Genomic DNA, 25582 nt, shown 5'->3' with positions numbered 1-25582 from the left:
TTTTTAGGGCACTTCCAGTGTTTTTTGAGCTTCATCTGATTGTCCTGAGGGCCTTCCTATTCCTCTGAGAGAGCCAGTGCTCCCCCATTTTTATCGTGTTAAGATGCACAGAATGTAGCATTTACCACCTTGACCATTTTGGGGTGCGCAGCTCGGCAGCGTTAAGCATGCGTGTCCACACTGTCGTGCAGCCGTCCCCACCAGCCGTCTGCAGAACTTTCTCATCTTCCCAAACTGATGCTCTGACCCCCCTCCCCCAGCCCCTGGCTGCGCAACCTACTTCCCGTCTCGGTGAGCCTGGCTCCTCGCAGGACCCCCCTCTGCGTGGAGACACACGGTGCTTGTCCTTAACCCACACTGAGAGTGCACCCGGCTCAGTGGGACGAGGCGACATGGGAAGACTGGGCCTGGTGGGACTGAAGACGGTCACTCCACAAGCACTGATTGAGCGCCTACTGCATGCCGCATGCTGGGAATGCTGAGGGTGACCCTGACAGCCTGTCGTGGGGCCTGTAGCCTATGGGAGGATGGGGCGAAGGCCCCTCAGGAGCACAGTGAGTGTCACCAAGAGAAATGAACCAGGAGGGGGGGAGGGTTTATTTCATGGTGGATGTGAACAAGCAGGTTGAGGGGGCAGGAGAAGGACCCCCTTCAGCTCACAAATCAAGCCCTTTTCTCCGCCAGGTCAGATGCTGTCCCCACGGGACCCCATCACGCCAGGCAGGGCTTTGCTGGTGCACCATGGAGGAGACTCCTTGGCCGCCCAAAGGCCTTCAGATGGGGCGCTCAGGTTTCCTTCCTCAGACTGGAAGGTTTCCCAGGGCTGGGGCGGGCATGTCCCCCTTCGCAGACAGGGCCTTGGGGCGGGGCCAGTGTCTCTTCCTCAGACCTGCGGCCTCTCAAGGTGCCAGGACCCATGCCTTCCTCAACCAGCCTCTCTACCCTCAGACTAGTGGGAACGGCAACCGGAGTGGGGGAGGGGGAGCTAGTCTCCTTCCTCCTTGGGCAGAAGAGTATTTGACAAAGTCCTAGAAACAGAAAGAATTCATAGAGGTCCCGTTTTAGCCCCAGCTTTAGACCCAGAAAAAGCAGAACAATTTCTCTAGAAAAATAAAAGCAGAAAGCCTTCAAGTCCGAAGGCACAGCCACCCTCAGGGTTGTCAGCATGTTGTTTGTGGTTCTCGGATTGTGGATTTAAATGGGGACCTGTTTCCTAGAGGGGGGGGGTGGCTCGGTGATGGTCTTGGCAGTTCCCACAGGGTCAGGGTATCCCCTGTCTCCAGGCTCAGTCCTCATCCTCACTGGCGTAGATACCGGCTTCCCAGAGTTCAGCCTTGGCGTTCTTGTGGCGCATCACCCGTGTGGCTTCTAGGACCTGCGAGAGGAGGCAGAGAGTCCCCATGGTGGTGCTGACCCCCACCCCAGACGCCTCTCCTGCTACCAACTCATAGGAGAGGCTTCGAACAAGGGTAAAGCAGGGACATCCCCTCCTCCGTTTCAGATCTTCTACCCCTAGTAATAGCACCAAGGGTTGTGCTAACTTGTGCCGAGTTCCCCAGCAGCAAAAATGCCTGGGGCTGGCATTTTGGGCTCAGCTCAAAGATGGCCCCAAATGTATTCCACAAATCCACGGAGGTAGCTGCCCTTCTCCATACTCTCAGAAACCTCTCCCTCAAAGAAAATGCCCTTGCCTTGGGCCCATTTTGCTCCAAAACCTTTGTTATTTGACAAAGCTGCAAGTGCACCCACTGCATACAATCTGTACCCGTGGCAGGCATCACAAGTAGATCAGAGCAAAATCCAGCGCAGGAAGACACTATTAACCGAGAAGCTACCCAGTGAAGTTCTCACACCCAGAAGAAAGGCTTTTGATGGCCCTGGTGCCATGGGGCAGGGGGCACAGACAGGGAAGGAAAAAGCCAGGCGCACACACTCACCTCCGAGTTGACGTGGTCCAAGGGCTTGATGCCAGCATACTACAGGAAAGGAACACTCGTCAGCCCCTGGGCCTGGCTGCCCCGCCCCAGAGCCCACCTGCAATCCGGTGCACAGCCCACTCAGTCACCAGTGAGGCAGGAGGAAAGGTGTTTCATGGCCACCATGACCTTCCTGAGTGCCCCTCGATCATCCCGCTCAGTCATCCACCTTGCTGTCCCCTCAGTGCAGCCCAGTCTGTCATTTGCAATTATTATTTCTCTTTGTCAGCTTCAGCATCGTAAAGACCGTTGGCATTCATGGAGCTCTTCCCATGGCCAAGCCCCATTGTGAGGCTTGGAGGTGGCTGCTCTTACTATCGTGCTCATTCCACAGAGGAAGAGACTGAGGGTCAGAGAGGGGCAGAAACTTGCCTAGTATCACAGAGCCGGCATGTGGCAGGGCTGGGACTTGAACTTGGGTCACTGGGCTTTACTCTAGGCCCCAGCCTGTGAGGCCAGGCTTGGTGTTATTGTCCATGGTGTCCTTAATACCCCCCTCAGGGAGGAGATGGCCTCGTGGTCGCAAATGTGGGGTGTGCACCCAGGCTGGGGTCAGGTCCCAGCTCAGGAATTCACAGGCCACGTGACCCTTGGCAAGTCCCGCTCCACCCTCATGGGGCCCTAATTGGGGGTGGGGGGTGTCAGATCTCAGCCAGGCCTCTGAGGGGATGGGCGGAGTTCTGTACTCACCCACTGCTCCTCCTTCTTCCTCTGCCCAGGAGCAGCCTCGGCAGGGGCCTCTGCCTTCCACACCAGGCCCGAGTGCAGGTGGGCGGGGGTGAAGAAGTGCGACTCAGACACGGAGTAGCTGCCCTGGATGCCTGTGTGGGAGGAGGGAGGAAGGAGCACCAGGGAGGGCGCCGCAGTGGGGCCCCGGGGGTGGGACGCCTCTTAGCACACGGCTCAGGAGACACGCAGAATGTCTGGCCAAGCGTGTGGACCAGTTAAGAAGACAGGTGAATGGACAGACATACAAAGCAGACAGCTTGTCAGCAAAGCTGATACCGTGACCAAAACAGCCAGTCGGGAGGGACTGGATTGACGGGTGGGCCAGCCGGGCAGGGTGGAAACATGAAAGTGACACAGGAGCCCTGGCTGGTGTGGCTCGGTGGATTGAGTGCTGGCCTGCGAACCAAAGGCTCGCTGGTTCAATTCCCAGTCAGGGCACATGCTTGGGTTTCAGGCCAGGTCCCCAGTAGGGGGGGACGCGTGAGGCAACCACACACTGATGTTTCTCTCCCTGTCTTTCTCCCTCCCTTCCCCCCTCTCTAAAAATAAATAAATAAAATCTTTTTTTTTTTTTAAAGAAAGTGACTCAGGAGATAGTTAATATTGACAAAGAGGAGCAATGGACTAAAAAGTTACAATATCTATAAACTATGTGTCTAATAATAAAGCATTCAAAAACCATAAAGCAAAAACCCAGGGGCAAAGTTGACATCTCTCTCCAAAATCTATAGCTTAAGAAAGCATACAGGCAGACAGACCAGCAAAATGGGGGAATGGACAGAGTCCCCCAGATGTCCCTCCACCCTCAGACCCTCCTGACACCCCCAAATTCCACTTCCCCACCCTCCTTTGCTCTAACGTTTGAGACCCGGATCCGAGCAGCCATTCCCCAGGACACCTGCTCACCTGATGTCTGGGAGGAGCTCCAGGAGTCCCTGTCACAGCCTGGCTGCTCGAAGACCTCTGGGAAGAGAGCATTGCGTCGCTCCTCCTCCACTTCTTGCTCATGCTTCAGGACGTTCTCCACCTCCTTCTTCAGCAGCTCAGAGGACCGGGACCTTTGCAGCCTCAACGCCGGGGCCCCAGCCACTTCCCAGCCCCAGGTTCTGGGGACCTCAGCCTTCTGGGAAACATCCGGAATGCTGAACCTCAGGGGACGCAGGCGAAAGTACTCCCATCGCACGACACCCCCATTGGCTGATGAGGGTCCCCTGGGGGGCTTCCAGAACTCCTGCTTTGTGCCTGAGGGTTTTCCAGAGGATTCCAAGAGATGCCTCTGAGACCCTGTGGCCTTTGGTGAGGCCACCACCTTGGCTGCATCTGCAGAGAGACCACTAGGCTTGCCATAAGCATGGAAAGCTGAGAAATTCTGCTGGGGGGGCCCAGAGCTCAAGTAAGGCTGGTAGGCGTCAGGTGGAATGCGGTTCACCCTCCTCAGCTCTGGAGCAGGGTTGGCCGCGCTGGCGTCTGTGGCCTGGCTGAGAACAGAGTCTGAGCTAACTGCTCTCCGAAGTGCAGGCTGGGCATCCTCGGAGATCCCGGTGGGCACGGACACCCAGCCCGTCTGCAGGCCCTCCCTCCGGTAGTCCTCTTCACGCTGTGTCTCCTGTACCATATCACGCAGCACATAGAGTGATGGGCGCCCCCTCTCCCGCCGCGGGGCCGTGGTCAGGCTCACCTGGGTAAGCAGAGGCCGGGTGGGTATCTCCACCAGCTCCTGGTGGCTCACCGCCCGCCGCAGCCCCCTCTCCTCACGCAGAGCTTCCTCACGCTCCTGGGCCAGCCGGATCTCCCGCTCAATGGGTGTCTCCTTGGGAGCCTCCAGTGATTCTGCTTGGGACTGGAAGCCAGGGCTGTCTGTAGCTTGGACACCAGACCCAGTGGACAAACCATGGGCCCTCTTCTCTTGTATGACCACCTTCACCTGGCGCTTCACTGAGACAACATACCCATTGGAGAGGGGCGGCTGGTTTAAGCTCTTGGGAGTCTGGCTGACCCTGGGTGGGGTGCATGTTGGGCCCACCCTGGCTTGAGGACTCTGAGGGACCCCCGCATTTGCCTGCTCCAGGCTCAGGAACTGCTGCCTTGCTGCCAGGAAGTTGATCTGCTCCCTGTCAATCACATTGTCCTCCAGGGCCGTGAACTGAGACTGTCTAGGGGTCCCAGGGCCCCCGTGGTCAGGGGTGCCGTGAAGTGTGGCCACTGTGCCACTTTTCCTCACTGCTTGGCCCTGAATGACTGCCCAGCGCTCCTGCTCCAGGTCCAGGGGCTGCCTGGGCAGGGCACCTCTTGTGTCCAGGTGGCAGGCCTTCACCTCATCCTCATCATCCTCCGGCTGCAGGTACTGCTGGCTGGGGAAGCCACACAGGCTGCAAGGTGCCCCTGTCCTCAGCACATCTGGCTGGGGCTTGTGATTAGCTGTGTGCACTATAGGCTTGTCCTGGCCCCAGCTGCTGCCCGAGGGCTCCACATCCACCAGCTGGAATGTGTGGCCGGTGTTCCCACTGAGGGCCAGGCCGGCCTTGCCTGGTGAGTGAGGGATGCTGAAGATGGGGTATCTGGTCACTCGGTCCATGTTCTGGGGGTTTTGGCCCAGCAGAGGTTCCAAGCGTGGAGATGCTCTCAGCTCCCTGAGGACGAGAGGAATGACGGCCACCAGGTCAGAGCAGTCGAGGAGAGGCACCATGTCCTTTTTTTCAAAGGGCAAAGTCCTGCCCAAGTGGCCTCTGTGATTGGTTCAGGGATGGATAAGTGACCCAGCATGGCCAATCAGAGTCTTCCGTCCCCTGGCCCCTGTGATTGGTTCCAGGATGGACATATGACTCAACCTGGTCAATGACATGAAATCCTGGGACACGTCAATGAATGTGGAAACTGTACCCTCTTCCCATTAGGCTTGTGAGGTTGGTGGGGCAAAACTGAGAAATGCCTAGGGGCCACACATGCCCCCTTGTGGACACAGTCTGCTCTACAGCAAGCCCAACACAACATCCTAAAAAAGTTGTTTGAACTCCTGGATCCAGCCACACCTTAATCTCGCACCTGTACTAACCCAACAACTCACCCTATAGGTGTCTGACCTTTGCAAGCACCCCTGCCACCATCTTCCAGACACTGCACACCCTGCCTTGGGGGTCCCCAGCTACCCTAACCCTGCTCCTCCCCTCTTCCACTCATTTCCCCATGTCTGGACCCGAAGCCACCCCTGGGCAGTCTCCCTGGGCCCCCAGCAGCACAGGTGTCTGCCTCTGTCCAGGGACATACACACTCTGAAATGCCTTCTGTGACTGCTTTCATCTGACATTGACAGATGCTTCCAGGAGGCTTGCCCATCGCTGAGGGATGTCCAGTGGAAAAACTGAGGCCCAGAGAGGGGCGGCAACTGGCAGGCTCCAGCTTTCCAGGTCCCACATCCCGGTTCTGTCTCCTGCACCTGCCCAGCGGGACCCCTTGTCCCATCCCAAACAAACCATCTGCCTCGGCCCCTAAAGCCACGATAGGCTAAGGAGCACCTTGGACCTCGTCCCCCTGGGCTGGGGGCCACCCTGACCCAGTGCCCCAGGGAGGCCCAGCTCCCTGATCTCCCATAAATGTCCAGGTTCCTGCTGAGCATTACTCCAGGAACTTTCTAGAAGGTCACATCCCTGGTGTCACACCTCTGTGGCTGCTGGCATCTCCAGAGTTCGGTTCTCACCGCCTTCCCCAGGCCCTCAAGGCCGCCTCCATCTGATCTCAGCACAAACCCCGAAACTCTGTAGGCACCTCCAACCCTTTGCCTGGAGGTCCCTCGTTTCTGCACCTCCAAACCCTCCTTAGCTGCAGCCCACAGGACAGCTTCTCCAGGAAGCCCCCCAGATTGCCTCCATTGTTGGAGCCCATCATCTCGGCACCTCCTGTGTGCCCTGCTCAGCACCCTCGTGCTAGGTGTCACCATTTCCGCAGCTAAGGAAAGGGAGACAGACTGGTCCCAACTCCTCCGGCAGCCTTGCCCCGGCCTTGGACTCCGGTTCCGCCAGAGCTGCTGTATATACATTTGCTACCTTTTCACACCACCTTGGCTGTAAAAGGTAAATGTAGTTCTAAAAAGGAAAATACAGTGTGTCGCTGAATTGGGGAAGTGTCATCAAGCAACATGAAGTCGATCCTGGGAACAATGTTACAGCTAATAGGTTGTGTGTTACACCCGCTTTTGTGTATATCAAAGTTGAAACTATAATTATTAAAACAATATTTAAAACCAGTGGCTTGGATAGTAAATCCCAGGCCACCAGGCTGAGCCACTGTCCCAATGGCCAAGTAACCCCCCCCCCCCACAGAGATTTTCCTCCTTTAAAGTTATTGGGGGAGGTGGACATGTCTTGGAAAGGGGAATAAACGCATCTAAGGCCTGTCTTCTCCCACCTGAAGCCATCAGCCCAGGACCCTTTCCCCCAGGGGCCCCAGGCGAGCACCCCCACCGCAGCCCTGAGCCTGGTTTTCTGCAGGGATTTGACAAAGGCGGGCTGAATAGGGTGCGGTCTCTGCAAACACTGCTCAGCCCAGTGCTCAGGACCTGGGGCTGGGCTATTTCATCTGCAGGCCTGGCTGTCCCTCCGTGGCCTGCCTCCGGACCGTGCGTCAGCTCTGTCCCCATGCATTGGGGCTCCCTGGAGAGCGCAGGTGTGGCAGGGGTGACGCAGGAGTGTTTGCTGAATGAGTAGCTGGATGTTCACTCATCAGGATTTATAACCTGCAGGGGATATTAACTCCTGAAAAAAGGACCTGCCTGCCCAGGGGGTGTTGGGTCTCCCTGCCAGGTGGGGCAAAGGTGGGGGGCACCACTTCCGCCTTGGCTCATTCCTCCCAGGTGATTCACTGAGGACAACAAGGCATGGGACTCAGGCTGGGTCTTGGGTTCAGAGTCCCAGGGCCCCTTTCACCTGTGGCCTTGGGCAAGTCTCAATTCAACCTTTATCTTACTTGCTCCTCACAAGATCCTGTGAGTCTCCAATTTACAGCAGAGGGAACCAAGGCCCAGAGAGAGGAAATTGCTCACCTGAGAGTCACACAAGAGTGTCCTTGAAGCTCAAATCCTCACTCCCAGTTAGTTGCCACCTCCTCCAGGAAGCCCCCCCCCATTGCTCCTTCCCAGCCCCACCCCATATCCATGTCAATACAAAACTGAAACCAGGTTAATGGCCCCTGGTGCCACACATCTGCTTCCTCACACCGAAACTGGCCTTCCACCCTCAGGGCAAAGGCCTGTTGGAGTGGCCGAGGCTCAGACAGGGAAGATCACGCGGCAGCAGGGACGGGCTCAGGGGCTCCTCTATGGTCACTTAGGGCTGCAATTCGCCAGGCCCCTGGCTGGGCAGAGCCCCTGCCCCTCTGGGATACCTGGACATTGGACTGAGTCTCTGTCTCCCCCTGGACAGAGCCTCTAGGCTGACACGGACACGCTGACTGCCCCACCCCCGCCCTCCTCCCGAGTGCCCCCACCAAGCTCTGGGCCCCGTGGGGGTATCGTATGCTGCTTCCCAAGCAAGGCTGTGGCTGGTGCTAAGTGCCTCCCCAGCAACCTTGAGAATTCCCAGAATTCATGGGCGAGGTCGGGGTTGGGGGGCCGCTCTCTGGCTTCTGGCCGTGGTGCCAATCAGGTCCCTCCCTTGGAGGGCCAGGGCTCAAAGTTCTTAGATTTGGGGCCAGAAGCCCAGGGTGGAGACTGAGGCCCTGGCAAGGTTCAGGGATGGTGCCTGTGCTCCCGGGGCAGGGGGTGGGGAGGGTGGGAAGGACACACACCTCGGGCCTCAGAGCGATGGGTGTGCAGAGCAGCGGGAGACCCCCACCAGCCCGACACCCCAACCGGGTCCTGGTGGGCACAGGCTGAGGACGGGTGTTTCCCTCGCTGCCACCCAGGGACCCCCTGGTGAGCGGCTGATGCCAACTGACGCACGAACCCCCAGGCCCAAAACAGACCCCACCCCGTGCAAGACCCCACCCCCCATAGCTTCGTGCGTGTCCTGCTCCCGCACGCCCCCACCTCACCTGCCAGCTCCTGGCCCCTAGTAGCCGTGAAGCCTCGGCTCCACTCTGGCGGCACTGCCCTGCCCATGGGTTGCCAGGGGACAGGGCCCCACCCAGGGGAGGCAGGGGTACCCCTCCTCCTCGGCCCCACCCGGGGTTAAGGAAACAAAGTCCTGAGAAGGAGAAAGAAAGCCGACACCCAGGCGGGGTGGAGGGCAGGCACTGTGCCCACAGCACGCTGCCCCCGGGAGCTGCAGCTCCTCCGAAACCTCCCCTTAGCTGCCACCTGGCTTTCCCGCCACCCTTCAGTGCCACTCAGAGAAGGGACATCCCTTGCCCGGGCTCACACAGCTGGTTTGGGAACCAGCTGTCCGTTTCTGGGTTGTGGGGGTCTAAGTTCCCCACCTGAGTGGTGCCACCTGGCTCCACCCACCCTTGGGGCTACTCCCTCTCAGCCCTTTTCTGAGACAAGCCCAGCTTGCCTGTCCTGGGGATTCAGTGAATCTGGGTTCCAATCCCTGGGACCTCTGTGAGCCTCCACTTCCTTCCGGTGCAATGGGGCCATCACACACCTGGGAGAGCTCCCCAGGCCTTTGGCCATAAACAGCCGACTGAGCACATGGAAAGTGCCAGAGGGTGTTGGGGGGCACCGAAGTTCTCACTGGGCTGCGCGTCCTCCCAGGTGCTCAGCTGTCCCTCCCGATTCTTGGTTGAGGCATGGAGAACGGCCAGGGCTGCAGGAGCCCAGTGTTTACAGGGAAGTCAGGCAACTGGGACCAGTGGCCAGTCTATGGGGGAAGGGGCATAGTGGGTTAGGCTAGGCTTCTGTCCTGACCCTTGGCTAGCTGCAGGGATCCTCTGACCCTCAGTCTCTTCTTCCACTGAATGGGCCCCAAGCCCCAAACCTGGCAGGGCAGCCTGGAATGGAGGGTTTGAGACAGGTCCAGGTAAAGGGCCCAGCCCCAAATGGCAGCTTGAGCATGCACCATGGGCCAGTTCCGTCAGAACCCGGGAAGGCAGCCTCGCTGCCTCCCCCACACCTCTGTGGGTCCTTTGATCTGTTTTGCAGACATGGAAACTGAGGTACAAGTTTCAAGTCCTAAGGGCAGACAGCATTCGTGACGGGGCTGGGATTTGCACCTGAGCCTACCATACTTACCACCCTATTGACATAGGGAGAAACTGAGGCCCCTAAAGGCGGAGACTGCATCACCCTGTGGGCTAGGGCACTGTGGAGCCAGGGACCCCGATGTTCTGCTCCCAGATGGGGTAGCCTCCCATTCAGGGTCCAAAGCCCATTGAACAGATGGGCAAACTGAGCCCCAAGGGGGGCAGTCACAGTGAGACAGAACAGGGTTGCAACCCCCATAAATGCTTCCTCCTTTGCGGCCCCATCTATTTTCCAGAGTGGTTCCCAGCAGAACTTGGGGGTATCTGTGGGGTCTTTTAGATTTCCTGGGGAGCTGTGAGCCCAGCAAGGAGCAGCCTCGCAGCCAAAAGACAGCAGAGGGGCAGGGTGCGTATGGAACAGAGGGCTCCGCAGGAACCAGAAAGCGAGTCTTGCACATGCCGTGGCCCTGTTCCCTCCAGGTCTTACCTGACCAGGTGCTGCCTGAATTTGCTCAGGTGCAGGTGTGGCCTCCACTGATGTCTCCACCACCGCACTGGTTGAGCTGGACAAATGCAGGGGCCCCACACAGCCTCCCTTTTTGTACACTTCGTTGGGCCCCACCCCCTGGCTGGCCACACCCCACGCCCCACACCCCACCTCCCGCCCCCGAAATCCAAGAACTCCAGGGCACAGGGCGTTCACAGGGTTTATTTGCTTCTCTGGGAAAGTCAATTACACGGGCCTGTCACACATCAAAAGCAGAGGGGGCAGCAAGGGCACTTCAGCGGAGGCTCTCAACTCGAGGACTTGGCAGCTCGAGGAGGGAGGGGGTCCATGCCACTGCCGGGAACCACCTCAGAGAGGGACTCTTCTCCCGCCATTGAGGGGCAGAGCTGAGACAGGCCAGGCTGGTTTCAGGCGATCCCTGCATGGCTCTGCTGAGGCAAAGGGTGGCCTCAGTCTGGGCACAAGGCCGGGGGGCCCCCAGGAGAGAGGCCCAAGATGGGGCCTGGTCATCCTACAGCCCATACAGGAGAGGGTCTGTGAGCATGGGCATGAATGTGCCTCTGAGGACTAGTGTGGCTGCAACCTGGGAGATGTGAGTGCACATCTGGGTGTCAGCTGCCCACAGGATGAGAGTCCCTCACCCCTCACCCCTTCTAGCAAGAGGGGTGAGGCTCATGTGGGTCTGGGTAGCCACTGGGGGCCTCCTGCTGCAGCCCAGGGGAAAGCTCCCTGCCCCAGGCCGTGTGCCCTCCCTCTGCCCAGAATGTGCCAAGCCCAGCAGAGCTGGCAGTGGGCCTGATCTCTGGGGTATGGCTGGGGAGACCCAGGACCCTGGCCCAAGTAGCCTGGAGAATGGCCTGGGCGGCCCTCCAGGGTCCCCAAATTAGCACCAGGAGGAAGGAAGGCCCAGTGAGGGTGGGAGCTCAAGACGAGAAGTGGCTCGCACAGCCCCGCTCTGTGCAGGGGGCAACTCAGAGACCCTCGCCTGCCCCCTCCAGAGGACAGCACAGGCGTCACGGACTCCCCTAAGTGGAGGGGGTGTCCTCTGGGCTCCCCCTTCCTAGGCTCCATCATCCACTGGCCATGCCCGCAGAGAGCATAAAGGGAAGGACACAGAAGGCTGGGGTGTCCAGAGGGGCCCTGCTCCGTTCTAAGAACTGGAGCCTGGTTCCTGAATGAGGCTGCCCAAGGAGGTGCGGCCTCACCCCAGCTGCCCAAGAGCCCAACACCGGTGCCTTGGCTGGGGAACCCCACTTCCAGGGGTTGAGTGGGGACAGAAAAGGCCCCTGGGACCTCCCAGCTCCCTAGTCCCTCTCCAGCAGGATGTCCCCTTGGAGACCTCCTTGGAGGTGGCACGAAGGCATGGGCAGGAGGCCCAGAGGGTGGTGGGCTTGCCTGGGGCTGCACGGAGGCCCGGGTCCCACCAGCCAGGAACCCTGTGGGTGAAAGCCCGTCTGTGGAGCTGCCGTGACATGTGGGGGATCCTCATGTTTTGGGAAAAGTGGGTCTGTCCGTGTCTCTGCCCTACCAGGTACAGGTGCACGGCTCAGCAGTTTAGGGCACGTCAGGGTGGTGATGGGCGCGGGACCCCTGTCCCTCTCTTTCCAGTGAAAGAAAACTCAGGAGGAAGATGTGACAACACGGCACGTCCTGGGGCCTGTGACTGTGGGTGGAGGGCGGGCAGGCACCGCCGGGCTGTGGGTGTTTGGTGTGGAGGGCGGGGCCAGGGTCTGGGGCCTGCGGCTCACATGATGGAGCAGCATTTACAGCGCTGCTTCTTCACGTCAAGGTCCTGGGCGTCGCTGGCAGGGGCCTCGGACCCCACCTGGTTCTCTTCCCTGGAGCCTGCAGGGGCAGGGGGCTCCGCCACACTGCCGTTGGGTGGGGCGGCCTCCTTGGGCCCCGCTTCATCCTCTATGACCACCAGCTCCGCGGTGATGGTGTCCTGCAGCCCCAGCACCTTCTGGGTCTCCGCCTCGTCCTCCACATTCTGGTACCCCATGAAGATCATGGTGACGGGGGGCTCCTGGCCGGGCTGGATGCCCGGTGGGCCAGACGTGGCCTCACCCGGCTGCGCCTGCACCCCGGTGATCTCCCGTCTGGAGGGTGTGGTGGTCTGCGCAGCTTCCTCGGACGTCCCCCTGGTCTCCACTGCCCCAGCCACGGGTGCTGCCTCACTCAGCGTCACCTCGTCTGCCTTATGGATGAGTTCATCCACCTCCGAGGAGCTCAGTGGCTGGATCCCATTCATCGCAGTGCCGTCCACGGCGTGGACCACTGGTAGGGTGGAGAGAGGAAGAGAGAGTGAGGCTGGAGGGAAGGCCTGGCAGGTCCGCAAGCCGCCCTCCAGGCTAAAAGGAAAATCATGAACCAAACTGGATGGGCGACCTGACCTCCCTGTTGGGATCAGGGCCACAGCCAAACAGGTGTGCGGGGAAAATTCACGGCACGAAAGCACGTGTGGTGAACAAAGACTGGAATTCAATGAACTGGGAGGTTATTGCCTTGCACTTTGAAGTATTTGTATCTTGCAAAGTAGTTGTTTTTTGATTTTTGTTTCTTTTTTCTGTTGAAAAGATGGTGGAAACAGAAGTTCTGAGAAAGGAAGTAATTAGCTCGAGGCCACAGCTGGCCAAGCAGACTCAGCTCCCCCCCTTCCCCACCCCCCTCCCCCGCCCTGAGGGGCTGCAGGGCTCCCAGTTTCTCCCTTCCTCCGGTTTCCGCGGTGGATCCTGAGTTAAAGTCAGCTCATTCACCCAGTCTTTCTGGTTTTCTTGTAAATGCTCCAAAGGCTACATACACTTTCTCTGAGTTTGGCTTTGGCTGCAGCGGATGGATTAGATTACCTTGTGCTCTTTCAAGTTTAAATAGTTTATAATTTCCATTTTGATTGAATGCTTCTCTAAACTGAGATTTATTTAGAAGGATGATTTTAAATTTGGGGGGAGAGGGGCTATGGTCTGGGGACACGGAGCGTAAATGCAACTGCCCCTTGTGGCTACCTTTGCAGCTCAGAGCACGGCCATTTTCTGCAAATGCTCTACCCATGTTTCAGGAGAACACGCATTCACCTTGGGCGGAGTTTCATGCCTGAAGTTAACCCTTCCCCCCATCCCCCTCGGTCTTGTTAAATGCATTTTCCCAAACTCTCCGACTTTCCTGCTCTATGTCTGTCTGGCTGTCACTTCCTGAACTGTGCTGCCCTCTCTGAGGACGAGATTTCAGCACCGAGAGGCGTCCCCGCCCCATGTGACGCCAGCCCTGGGGCACAGTCCGAAGCTCCCAGAAGCACAGTTTCCCTGCTGCCCACGGCCCCCCAGAGGAGGAAGGGGCCCACAAGCTGAAGGACTTGTCTCCTCCCAGGCCAAGGGTCAGGGCTCCGATTCCTGGCTTCTGACCAGCTGGAAAACGCTCTCAACTTTCAGTTTCCAAACTCCCAGGGAGGGGCGTCCACACTTCAAGGCCTCCAAGTGACTTTGGGCTGGAGGCCCAAGGGTAGGTGTGCCCCAGTGATACAGAGTCAAGCTGAGCATTCCCACTGGCCACTGCCCCAAGACAGGAATCTGAGCCCTTGGCTGCCAGGGAAATGGATCACCTTCCCATTGCTAAGCAACCAACGTCCAGTGGGGTGGGTCCTGACTCCCCAGGGGCTGGACCAGGCTGGGCCGAGTGGCCATGGGGAGGACCTTCTGCTTAGCACAGGCATCTCCTTTGCCTCTCAGCCCTGTGCCCATTTTTGCCCAGGAGACAGGCAGCTGGGACTTGTCCAGGACCTCACGACTGGTGAGAGCTGGGCCCAAAGTCCTATCTGGGTCTATGCCCCAAACCAGAGCAGAGCTGGGCTATGACGAAGCCCCCACAGTAACATTCAGGACACCCCAGAGGCTCACGTAACCACTTTGGAAATGAAAACCACAGTGGAATGTCACTTCACACCTAATAGGATGGCTTTACTACTAATAAAAAAAATGGACATTAACGAGTGTTGTCAAGGATGTGGAGACACTGGAACCCTCGTGCACTGCCGGTGAGAAAATAACACAGTGCAGCTGCTGCGGAAAACACCCCAGCAGCTCCTCGGAAGGGTACGCAGAGGCCCCGGCGACCTGGCAGTCCCACCCCTGGGTAACTGTCCGTGAGAAACAAAAACATTCACCCGCACGAGCTCATAAAACCATAATATGGAAACAACCTAGACGTCCATCAGCGGATGGCTGGAAAAACACAATGCGATCCATCCAAACCACGGAGTACCCTTCAGCAGTGAAATACAAACACGATGGACCTTGCAGACACGATGCTCAGTGAGAGGAGCCAGACACAAAAGGCCACACAGTGCGTGAGTCCATTTCCGTGGAATGTCCAGAACAGGCAAGTCCACAGGGACAGGAAGTGGGTTAGTGGCTGTCAGGGGCTGGGGGAGGGGGGTGACAGGTTTCTATCTGGGGAACAGAAATGTCCCGGAATTAGACAGTGAGGGCGTACAGAGTGGCGGAGACACCCACACCGAGCAGTGCACCAAACTCCCTGGGCGCCCTCTTCTCACAGGGCAGGTGTGTGGCCATGCCAACGGGCTCTGGGGCTGAGCGGCACGCGCCTTGTCCTGGGCTCGGGGGTTGGCCCCGTGAACTCTATTCCACAAAGGAAGCTAATGTTTGCCTTGATTTTTTTAATGTACCTTTTTAATGTCTTCTTAAAATGTATTTTATTCACTGAAGTCTGTTTGTTTTATTTTACTAGCATCACAGTAAATGTAGCCTAGAATTCCCCCTCCTTAGGGTCCTTCACACACACCCTACAGGTCTGCCAAAAGCAAACAAAAGTTTAAATGCCAAGATGTTTATGAAACTGCTCTGTAAAAACTGACGGCCTGCACAGTTTAAGCGAATGTTCTCTGTATTTAAATAAGAGGCGATTTGATGGCAGGTGAATTGCATTGAGACACACACTGCTGGACCGTGGGGCTTCTGCCCCAGCTCCCCTGCCGCTTTGTGTTCCCAGTGGGTGTCTCCCACAGCCTGTCCCCTTCCCCACCAGCAGGGGGAACCCTAAAAATCAAATCAGATCTCACTGCCTGCTCACCCCTCCCAAGGCTTCTCCCATTTCCTCCCTCCACTCTGTACCAGCCCACAGGCTCCTCCTGGTTCCTCCAGCCCAGCAAACTCCACCCCACCTCAGGGTCTTTGCACAGGGGCATGGTTCTCCCTTGCCCTGCTGTGTATCCAGTGAGCTTCTCTTTACCGTCCTTGGCCTCCTCCCCATTCTGCTAGACCAGCTCAGGGTCCCCTCTATATCTCTGGGGCTTTTTGTAGCCTCTATCACAATAGTATCAGGATTTATTATGAGCTCAGGATTGTGGGGCTGGGCTCACTGGCCAGGGAGTCCTCCTGGGGGGTTGCTTCCCAGAGGCCAGCCTGTCACCTGGTGCTCAGCCAGCCTTCAAGGCAAGGGCCTGGAGTGAAGGAAGGACGGCCATGGGTCCAGGCTCTAAGCAACAGTGAGCTGAGCCAGATGAGGCCCTGGCCCTGAACGACATCCCTCTCAAATTGGATGGGAGTGAGGCTCTGGCTCAGGCAGTGAGAGGGTTTGGGGTGGGGGATGGGGGTGTCGTACCTTTGGTCTCGTCCTCGTAGACCTTGACGCCCTGAGGGAGCGGCTCCCGAGGGAGCAAGGTGGTGCTGGACAGCACCCGGGTCTCCCCGGTCACCTTGTCTTTCTCCACCGTGATCTCAACCGAGTACATGGCTGATACGAGAGGCATGGGTTATGCCACAGCCACCCACCCAGGTGCCCCCCGCTGGGCTGCAGCCAAGCCAGGGAGGGAAGCCGGCAGTGCAGAGCCAAGCAATGGGGATAACCTAGGCATGGCCCTCCCCAGCTCAACATCCTTCCATGGCTCCCTGGTGCCCTGGCCACAGGCCTGGATTCCTCTGCTCCACACGAGCCCCATCCTTGCTGCCCAACCCCATCTGGAAATCCTTACACTATCCCATTTGCTCAGAGGACAGACTGGGCAGAGAGAGCCACCTTCCCCATGGTCACAGCTACAGCTAGAACTTGGGTCAACCTGTCCTGGCTCCCTGCATTACCTGTTTTTCATATCTGGCTTTAGTCACCTATGGAACTTGTCTTCATCTGCTTCCCTATAAAAAAATGGCTAATTCCCTCTTGCTTCCCTCTTGAAGGTCGTTATCCCTTAGGGCCTGTATTCCATACCCAGAATCTCACCCACGTTCTGTGGAAGTCGTTACCACAAAACCACACGGGGAGACTGAGTCCTAGCACTGACCCTCCCAGGACCTCACCCCGAATCCCAGTATCACAATACCTTCTCCATCCTCCATTTGGAGTCCCAAGGGTGCCCCCAAATCATTATGTCCCAGAGCCCCAATCTGCCCTCGACACCTGATTCTCCTGGGTCTTCCTGCCCCAGTAAAGGCAGCTCCCTCCTCTCTCTCTCAACCCCTACTCTTTCCATCTGAAAATTCTGTGGATTCCATCATCTGCACACCCTGAACCCAGCACACTTCTCACCCCACCACGGCAGCCCACAGTCTGTTCTCCCTGTAGACAACAGAGGGCGCCAGTGAGCACCGAGTGGGTAATCTCTGCTCTGCCGGGCCCTCCCTAGCTCCAGTTCCCACAGGACCCTGCATGAAGTGCTGTCACCTCCTTGCCCTCCGTTAGTCCCTCTCTCTCACTTATTCCACTCCAACCACACGGGCCTCCCCAGTGTTCCTCCAACACAACAGGCACCACCCAGTCTTGAGGCCTGTGCACATGCGGTGCCTTCCGCCTGGACTGCATTTACCCCAGATGTCTGCATGCCTTGTTCCCTGGCTTCTTTTGGATCCTTGCTCAAATGTCACCTCCTAACTTTGGCCTCCCCTGAGCCCTCTGATTAAAACTGTACCCCCCCAACTTCCATGGTCTGCCTTATTTTCTCCATAAGTTAATTTTATTGCCTGTGGTCCCTGTCTTTGTCACTCATGCCTGGCACACTACAGGGGCTCAGTAAGCTTACTGAAAGGATGAATGGACGTTGTTTAATCCCATGTCCCTACACAGCCTAACACCCCCAATGTGCAGACACGTAGTTGGGCAAGTTGCCCGCTGCACAAGATTGCCCACTGAGAGGACACGTGGGGGCCTCGGGGCTCCGTGTGGGCCTGGGCTGGACTAACTGACACAGACACCCTGAAGGCACCCTCTTTCTCTGGGAAATAACTACCCTCCCTACCTACCCCCTGCCCCCTGCCTGAATGGTGCAGGAGACCCCGGACCTCCCTGCCATCTCCTTCCTTCCTGAGTGTTGTCTTGTGCTGACCACCCCACCCCTAAGAGGGTCTTCAGCTCCCAACTCGTTCCAATAATAGCAGGCAAGCAAGATGGTTCTGCCACCCGTGAAGACTTATCGTTGCTCCTGGGCTGGTTCTGTGACAGGCCTTAGGTGTCGGGTCACTGCAATGCCACCCCTGTCTCAGGTGGAGGAGGCTCAGCTGCCGGTACCTGGTAGACCTGACCTCACAGAATGCTTAGAACTAACCCTGTCTCTCCTTGCTTCCGAGAAGGAATGTCTGAGGCCCAGCTTGGTCACCTCCAGGGACAGAGCACTCACTTTCTTTCCTGAGGCAGCCTGAGGGTAGGGGAGGAGGACTGACAGTGTGTGGGGGGTGTTTGAGCATGTACGCCACCCCACCCGGCTCCCGGAGTGAGTGGCGTGGTTAAGGGGATGGAAGCTGTGAGAAAATGACGGGTTAGAGCAGCCATGCGAGGGGGCCCGTCTTCTTGGGGAAGCTGGACCGGCGTGTGGCCAAAAGGCGCCAAAGCAGAGGCATTGCCCCGGCCCCACCCCAGGCTTGGAGCTACAGCCTTGGTCCAGCCACCACCCCCATAACGACCGCCTCTACCAAGGGCGCGTCTGCATATGACATCGCCCCAGTCCCTCCAGGCTCCCCAGGGTCAACACTTGGCCCAGGACAGCAGCTGGACGTGTAGGCCGAGGCTGGCCAGCCTGCTGACCTACCTGCCTTCATCATGGTGGAGCCTTCCACCATCCTCACGGGGGTGTTGCAGACTTGCTTCTCTGCTCAGAGGGAAAAGAGTGAAGAGAGAGAGGAGGGTCAGAGGGGGGACGATAATGCAGACCCTTTAGACACCAGGACACCCACTGAGGCCCTTGGACAGCACCCATAAATGCAGGCACCTTGTGGCCCACTTGCCCAGATCCCACCCCCCCGACACTCACACGTGGGCCGCTCCACACACCCAGAACCCCCAGACACACCCGCAATCCCTTCTCCCGCAAAATACACACCAGCCCACGGCCATTTCCTATTTCTCAGCCCCAGTGATTTTCACAAAATCCCTGAAAGGCCTGCGTGGATTGTTTTTGTTATAAATTTTTAATTCCACAGTAAGACAAGGAGAGACTCTCCTTATGAATAATTAACACAAAAGAAATCAGGCCAAGATGCTTCTGGCCACCACCTACGATTCCAGTTGGTGGCTGTCCTTTCACACATTACAGAGGGAAGTAGACAAGTTTAATATGTATTTTTAAAGTACAGTTTATATTAAATAACTTTAATATACTTCATGCAGTTAAGAAATACACTATATATTTATATAATATTATATATTACATATTTATACCTAAGCACATATATTTAAATATCCCACACACATATGAACTGTGTGCTAATGTGTATATTATACCTGTAATAATTGAGGGGGGTGCATAAATTGGGCCCCAGAGTTCAAACTTTGAGCTTTTTTTTTGCCTGTTTCCTGGACACTCCTTCTTTTAAATGGCGCCTGGTCCCTAGGACAGCAAAGACCTTGCTCTCTGTACGAGCCCCTCTGAGTTCTCATCCCCACAGACTCCACTTTACAGATGTGAAAACGAAGCCCCTCCACCTGCCCAGGAGCTCAGAGCAAGTGGACAGAGAGGTCAGCCAAGGCCAAGCACCCTCGGGAGGACAGGGCGGACCCAGAGCCTCAGCTCCGGGGCTGAAACCTCTGCCAGTCACACCCCAGCGAATCCTCAGCTTCCTGTAAACCTCAGCTTAACTGTAAACCTGGGAAGTGCGGAGGGCGCCGCCGCCGCAGCAACCGCACCCCAAGGGCGTTGTGAAAACTAAGTGCAGTAATGATGAGGGCAGGAGGGCAGGGTCCATGTCGGATCCTTGAGCATAGTAATAATAACGAATTTTGTTACCATTATTGTTACTTATTAGCAAGAAGACACGCCCCCCATCCGCTATCCCCACTCTGGACACCAGAGGGCGCGGAGGCCCCGCAAGTCCCTTCCAGAAGCTTACCTTTGGGTGTACCTTTGGGCGTGCCCACCGGGGTCTGCAAGAAAGAACGAGGGGAGTCAGTGGTGCTGGCGCCCCGCTCCCTCTAACTAGGCACCACCAGTTGGGGTAGGAGCCTGGGGTGAGTCTGGCTCAGCGGGGACCCCATCTTAGGTGCCATCTTCTTCTGGACCCATCCCCCGCCTCTGCCCTAGCCTGTGACAGCCTGATGTCCCTGCCCTGTTCAGAAGCATCGGTGACTCCCTCGTGCCCCAGAATCCTTTTGGAGGATGCCCCGAACTCTGTGTTTAGGACTCAGCAGACCCCTGCCCACTGGCCTCTCCTTCCTCCCCATCGCTCTGGCTGGCTTCCCTGGCCTCCTCATTGTTCCTCCAACATACATACTCCTGCTCTAGGGCCTCCTTGTGTCCCCTCCATTGGGGAGTCTATTCCCTGGATTTCACTCGGCTGGTTCCTCTCTCAGATCCCTGACCACCCAATCCAAGGGCAGCCCCCCCCCCATCTCATGGCAGTCTCTCAGGTTTACTACAGGGTGGGGCAAAGTAGGTTTACAGCTATTCACATGGAAAATAACACAATAATAAATAAATAATAATACAAGAATAAACTCTGCATTTCATGTACTCACAACTGTAAACCTATTTTTGCCTGACCCTGTATATTCTCTGCCCAGCCAGTGCCTCTGCCCCCACCCCTCCGGGACATGGACGTCATGAGGGCAGGGACCACGCCAACCCAGTTTATGCCTAATCAGTCTCAGTGAAAGCCCCCTTTCATTTTGAGTCTGCACTGGGAGAACTCCTATTCAACCTTCAAAACCCATTTCCTCTGGGAAGCCTGCCCAGCTCTCTCACAAATCAGGTGCCTCCTTGGGCACCTGAGGTGGGGGTAACAAGGACTAGTAGGGAAGAGGGGGCATGCGCCACAGGCCCCTCGAGTCCTGAACACAACAAACGTGGTTGGGAGACTCCCGAATCTGCATCAATGTACTGTGGTGACCACAGGCCTGGGGCCCACCACTTCTGGGTCTGGTTTCAACAGAAGCTGACCCAGACGTCAGGCCCTGGAATCAACACCTAAGTCCAGTAAAGAATATGCCTCACTGTGCGGCCTTGAACCCCTCTCTGTACCTCCCTGGACCTCAGTTTTTGTCTTCCATCAAATGGGGACACTGTTCCTACCTAAAAGGGCTGTCACAGGGCTTAGGCAAATGGCACCTAGAACATGCTTGGCACAGGCAGGCCAAGTACTCGCAGGTGCCTGATAAAAGTAAGGACAAGGATGACAATCAGTGGCATTCGTGGAAAGCTCCCTAAGTGTCAGGCCCTGTATGAAGTGTGTGCCGTCCATGGATTCACCTAACCCTCCAGACACCCCTAGTGCATGGAGCCTCTTACAGGCAGGGAGACCAAGGCCCAGTGAGACAAAGCCACAGGCTCTGGGTCACATGACTGGGAAGTGGCAGGCTGAGACTCCAACGCAAACCCTAAACTCTGGCCACAGCAGGGGTGAGGTTGCACCCCAGTGCCCTGGGAACCTCCTCACCTGCTGAGAATTCTGCACCACCTCTGCCTTCTGGGTCTCCTTGGCCGGGCTGAGGGCCGGGCTGTGGGCCAGACGCGGCGCTGCCCTGTTCTCCCTGGCGGTGGCTGGGAGTGCATCTGCATTATCCAGCACCTCGATCTCCTTCTCCAGCCTGGGGAGAGGGCGAGAAGTGGCAGCCCTCACGAGGCACGGCCGCATGCCCAGCACCATTCTGGGCACTCCGTGGTGGGGCGCCCCTTGGTTTTGACGTTTCCTAACACTCTGCGAGGTATTCTTGTCGCTGCCCTTCCTGGCTGGGGAAACTGAGGCAGAGTGAAGCATGCACGCAGCCAGCAAGTAGCAGAGCTGGGACCTGCACCCAGGCTGCTCTGTCCCTTCGTCACCTGTGCCATTGCCAACCTCATTTGCTTCCAACTCACTCTCCTTTTTTCCACTCAAATACATTTATCTTTACAGGAAGCTTTATCTCCTCAGAAAAACTGGAAAAAAGTATGTCACTTTCCAAGTGTCGGAAGATAGCTACACATAAACCCCGTGAAAACAAAGCTGGCATATTAAATCCTGCCCAGCCATCGCCCATGAGAAGGACAAACAGGAGGTGCATCTGCAGCCTCCCAACAAAGTGAGCCCAGGTCAGCAGGATGAACACAGCTCAGGTCAGCCTGGAGGGCTTCCTGGAAGAGGTGTCTGGGCAGGGAGCACTGAATGGGCAAAATGCAGGGAGGCAGAGCCACTGAAAAGTGAGTTACCTTGGGAAGGGGAAAGCCAAGGCCCCCATAGCGCTCAACACGTGCCACCGTCATTGGAGGGCTCAGGCATGCCCTACCACCACGCGCCCCCCCCCCGCCGCAGGACCACACCCAGCAGTGTCGGAAGTAAAGGAGCTCACTTTGTCCAGCCAGCAAGTCCAGTGGCTGGTAATTTCCACTAACTTTCCAACCCACCCAGCATGGGACACTCTGCCTGGCAGTCCCCACTGTCTCCACACAGACCTGTCTCAGCCCCCAGCTTAACGTTTGTTGGAATTAAGATGCACAGGAGAACTTCTGCCTCCCTGTTCACAGGTGGAAAACCAGCCTGGGGAGGGTAATCTCGGCCCCCTTTCTTCCAAACCAAACACACCAGGACAGAAGCCCAGGGCTCCACCGCAGAGCCAGCCTCAGCATCCTCCAGGGCGATGGCCCAGTGGGCTATGGGGACCTGGGCAGGCTCAGGCCTGTCAGGCCTTTCCTTGGCCAAGTGGACATTTGGAATTTTGGCTGTCACTTCCCTCCACCCTGACCCTGCTGCCCTGGAGCTGAGCCTGGGCCTCCTGCCTGCCCGGAAACTCTGAGCCTTTTGTCCCAGCCCAGGGGGGATGGTCACTTTCCCCAGCCTGCCCCTCCCAGCCTTCCTGCAGGCCCAGCTGCCAGGGCCTCTGTGGACTCCATTAGAACCGAGCCGGGAACAGCTCGTCAGCTGGGCTGGCGCCAGGAAGCCCCCGGGGAGGCCACTGCTGGCAACTCCCATCCTCAGGGACTCGGGGATCCGCCCTAACTCCACGTACCTCATGCACCTGCTGTGCTGGGGTGTCAGGAGAAGGGAGGGATTGAGCAGGGCGGCCCGATGCCCTGAGAGCCCTGTTAAACGTCCCCATTACAGCACACAGGTCTGGCATCGAAGCCTGTGCACCCCCATTCCATCTGTGGGGGTCTCCCTGCTCCCACCACGCATGGAGCAAGGCAGCCAGGCCCCACCCCGGCCCCAGGGCGGATCCTCACAGCCCACTGCTTAGGGCTCCCACACCCAGACTTCATGCAGGGCTCCAGGGCCCCCCACCCACCTGGAGATGGACTCCTCCAGGAGCCGGGCCTTCTGCTCGTCCTCCTCCATCTGTCTTCTCATGTCCTTGTCCCCCTCGGAGGCTGAGGAAGGAGTCCCCTCCAGCAGCCAGCGTTCCCGCAATGCCTTGGACTGGGGGTGGCGGGGTTGGGGTCAAAATCAGGGTCAGAGTCTGAGTCAGGGCCCCCTCAGCCTTCCCACTCCCCCAATCCCATATCTGGCCGAGGCTCAGGGTCCCTGGGCACTGCTGCCCCTCCTCGCCCTCCAGCCGAGGCCGGAGCCTGGGGTGCAGGGCGGCCCGCGGCCCGGTACCTTCAGGTGCTGCAGCTGCCGCCGGTCATCTTCCAGTTGCCGCCGCTTGTTCTCGATCTCGGCCTGCTTCTTCCGTTTCTCCTGATGGATGGACAAACGGAACGGAGTCAGGACCAGGCAGGGGGGCCACGAAGACCCCACCAATCCACCCAAGGGCCCGCCCACACAGGTTCTGCATGTTCTGTAAATGGCACCCACTCGGCCCATTGGGCCCCGCCTGCCCCCCTCCAGCCCATCTCCCAGCCTTGGCATAAGGGCAGGGCTCTATCACACCTCAGCTCCCCGCCTGCAAGGGGGCCTGAGAGGGCTAGTGGTCGAAGATTCCACATTCTAAGGGCCAAGGAGATCTCCGTTATCATTAGTGGGGAAGCGCCAGCAGGCGTGACCGAGTCATAGGAGCCCGGGCTGAGTGTAGGGAGCCTCTGAGACCCCAAGTCCCCCCACTGGCCATACTGTCCAAGGACAGAAAGAACTCACTGCAATGGCCTGCAGCCGCTCCTGCTGGAATGTGGTGTCCCCAGCCAGGACCCTGGGGAAACAGACAAGGTGAGGCCAGGGGTCCACCGCACCCCTGCTTCCAGCAGACCTGATTCAAATCCCTGCCCTGTGTCTCCCAGCTGGGTGATCACGGCGAGAGCCCCCCCCCCCCCCGAGGTAGCACCATCCTCTCCAGCCAGCCTTATTACCTCATTAACTCTCCCAACAAATTCTCCAGCCAACCCCCTCAGGGAAGAACTGAGAGATCGGCGGGGCGAGGCTCTCTGCCCAAAGGCCCAGGAAGGGTCTGGGGAGGAGAGGGCACTGAGGCTGGGCCGTGAAGGGGTTCGCCAGGAATCGAAGGGTGAAGGGCGTACCAGGGCACACTGTATCACCTCCCCACCCAGACAGGGAGGCCGATCAGGACAGCCCCCATCCTCACCCTCCCGCCCATGGAGTGTTCTCCAGCCCTGGGCCAGGGGTGGGAGGGAGGGGGTCTTGAGCTCTGCTACAAACCCAGAATGACCCAAGGGCCCGCCCCCCAGGAGGCATGGACAGCAGGCCCTGGGGGACAGGGCAGGTTGGTTGGCCAAGGTGGTGAGGTCTGAGCAGCCGGAGCCAGACCACGCCCAGCCGCCCCTGTCTCCTGCCCAAAGCCCTGTGTCTTCACAGGGACTTGAAATTACAGACCAGTCTTTGGTTCTGCTGCCACCCCCACACCCCTTGCCTGCACCAGGGTCCAGAGCCACCCTGTGGCCTCTGAAGACCCTCTGCCCCTCTGGGCTTCTGTTTCCCAACCTGCGCAGTAGGAGCAGACACCCAGCTCTAAAGCTTCCCCCTGCAGTTCAGTAGAAAAACAGCGGCTCAAATCACAGTGTGCTGGGTTCGCCTGGGCCCAAGCCGCCCCCCCCACCCCCGCACCCAGGTGCCCTTGGGTGATCTATCCTGGGCCACAGGGCCCTGTCTGCCTGCTGCATTCAGCTTCAGTTTCCTGGCCTCACTGAGACCTCTGAAGTCATCTGGCTCCCACGCCCCAGCCAGGTGACCCCACTCAGCTCTTCCCTTCCTGGCAGGCAGCATTTGCCCCCACTCTGTGACTCCTAGAGGCCCAGCAGCACCAGCCGCACCCTCTGTGGCTTCCCTCTCTTCTTCCACAGGGAGGCTGTGTTCGGCTGGATGGAGTTCAGGAAAGGCTTGATCCACCTATTCAGTTCACAGGCCCTTCCTGAAGGGCCAGATCAGCTATGTTTCTGGCTCTGCCCCATTGCCCTGTGTGATGCAGGCAGGCACCACCCTGTGTTCCCATGTAGGCCCATCCCCTCACTTCCCACAAACCCCACATTTCCCACCCCAGCCAGGATTCTACCACCACCTGCCATCTCCCTGGTCTCTGACAGCCCTCTCTCCACCCCACGACCACAGGCAACATCTCAAAAGAAGAATCAGACCCTGCCACCCTGCTCTAAAGTCCCCCAGGCTCCCACCACCCCTTGAAAGAAATCATGATTCCGGCATAGCCCAGCCCCTCCCACTTCTCTGCCCACATCCCCTCTGCTCTTCTTTCTCACCGTTCCAGCCAGCAGGACCTCCTGGCTATGCCCATGCCGCACCAAGGTCATTTCTACCTCAAGGCCTTTGCACTTGCTGTGTTCTTCCCATGGCTGGAAACCAAGCCCAGAGAGGGCAAGTTCCTTGCCCAAAGTCACACAGCTAGAAAGAGGCAGAGCTCGGATTCAAACCACAACTGCCCAGCTCTGGGCCATACCAGGTCATCCGTTTTC

General features: G+C 57.9%; 2 protein-coding genes across 4 annotated transcripts in view; both read right to left on the bottom strand.

The window, feature by feature from the left end:
- Positions 1-574: 574 nt before the first annotated feature.
- Positions 575-10379, bottom strand: MISP (mitotic spindle positioning). Its single transcript, XM_037139055.2, has 5 exons — positions 10306-10379; positions 3612-5335; positions 2667-2797; positions 1938-1976; positions 575-1375 (listed from the first exon to the last, which is right to left on the bottom strand). Exons 2-5 carry the CDS (start codon positions 5278-5280, stop codon positions 1286-1288), a joined length of 1929 nt encoding a protein of 642 aa, XP_036994950.2. The 5' UTR covers positions 5281-5335; positions 10306-10379; the 3' UTR covers positions 575-1285.
- Positions 10380-10509: 130 nt separating this feature from the next.
- The window catches only part of PALM (paralemmin), a 23975-nt gene continuing 8902 nt past the window's right edge, over positions 10510-25582 (bottom strand). Inside the window, exons 1-9 of one of the 3 annotated variants that reach the window (XM_037139057.2) lie at positions 24011-24089; positions 23802-23853; positions 23325-23405; positions 23014-23144; positions 21192-21342; positions 19650-19683; positions 18353-18412; positions 15940-16071; positions 10510-12603 (exon numbers count right to left, since the gene is read on the bottom strand). In XM_037139057.2, coding sequence (XP_036994952.1) covers positions 12071-12603; positions 15940-16071; positions 18353-18412; positions 19650-19683; positions 21192-21342; positions 23014-23144; positions 23325-23405; positions 23802-23853; positions 24011-24015 — 1179 coding nt within the window. In that variant the 5' untranslated portion in view covers positions 24016-24089 and the 3' untranslated portion in view covers positions 10510-12070. Of the gene's footprint in view, positions 12604-15939; positions 16072-18352; positions 18413-19649; positions 19684-21191; positions 21343-23013; positions 23145-23324; positions 23406-23801; positions 23854-24010; positions 24090-25582 lie in introns of those variants that run through there. The other 2 variants (XM_037139056.2, XM_037139058.2) reach the window with 2 other exon arrangements.

Source organism: Artibeus jamaicensis, unplaced genomic scaffold, assembly GCF_021234435.1.
Source record: "Artibeus jamaicensis isolate MK-2021 breed Jamaican fruit bat unplaced genomic scaffold, CSHL_Jam_final scaffold_537, whole genome shotgun sequence".
NCBI lineage: Eukaryota > Metazoa > Chordata > Mammalia > Chiroptera > Phyllostomidae > Artibeus > Artibeus jamaicensis.
Note: the sequence above shows the minus strand (reverse complement) of the source record. Positions and strands in the feature narration are given on the sequence as shown.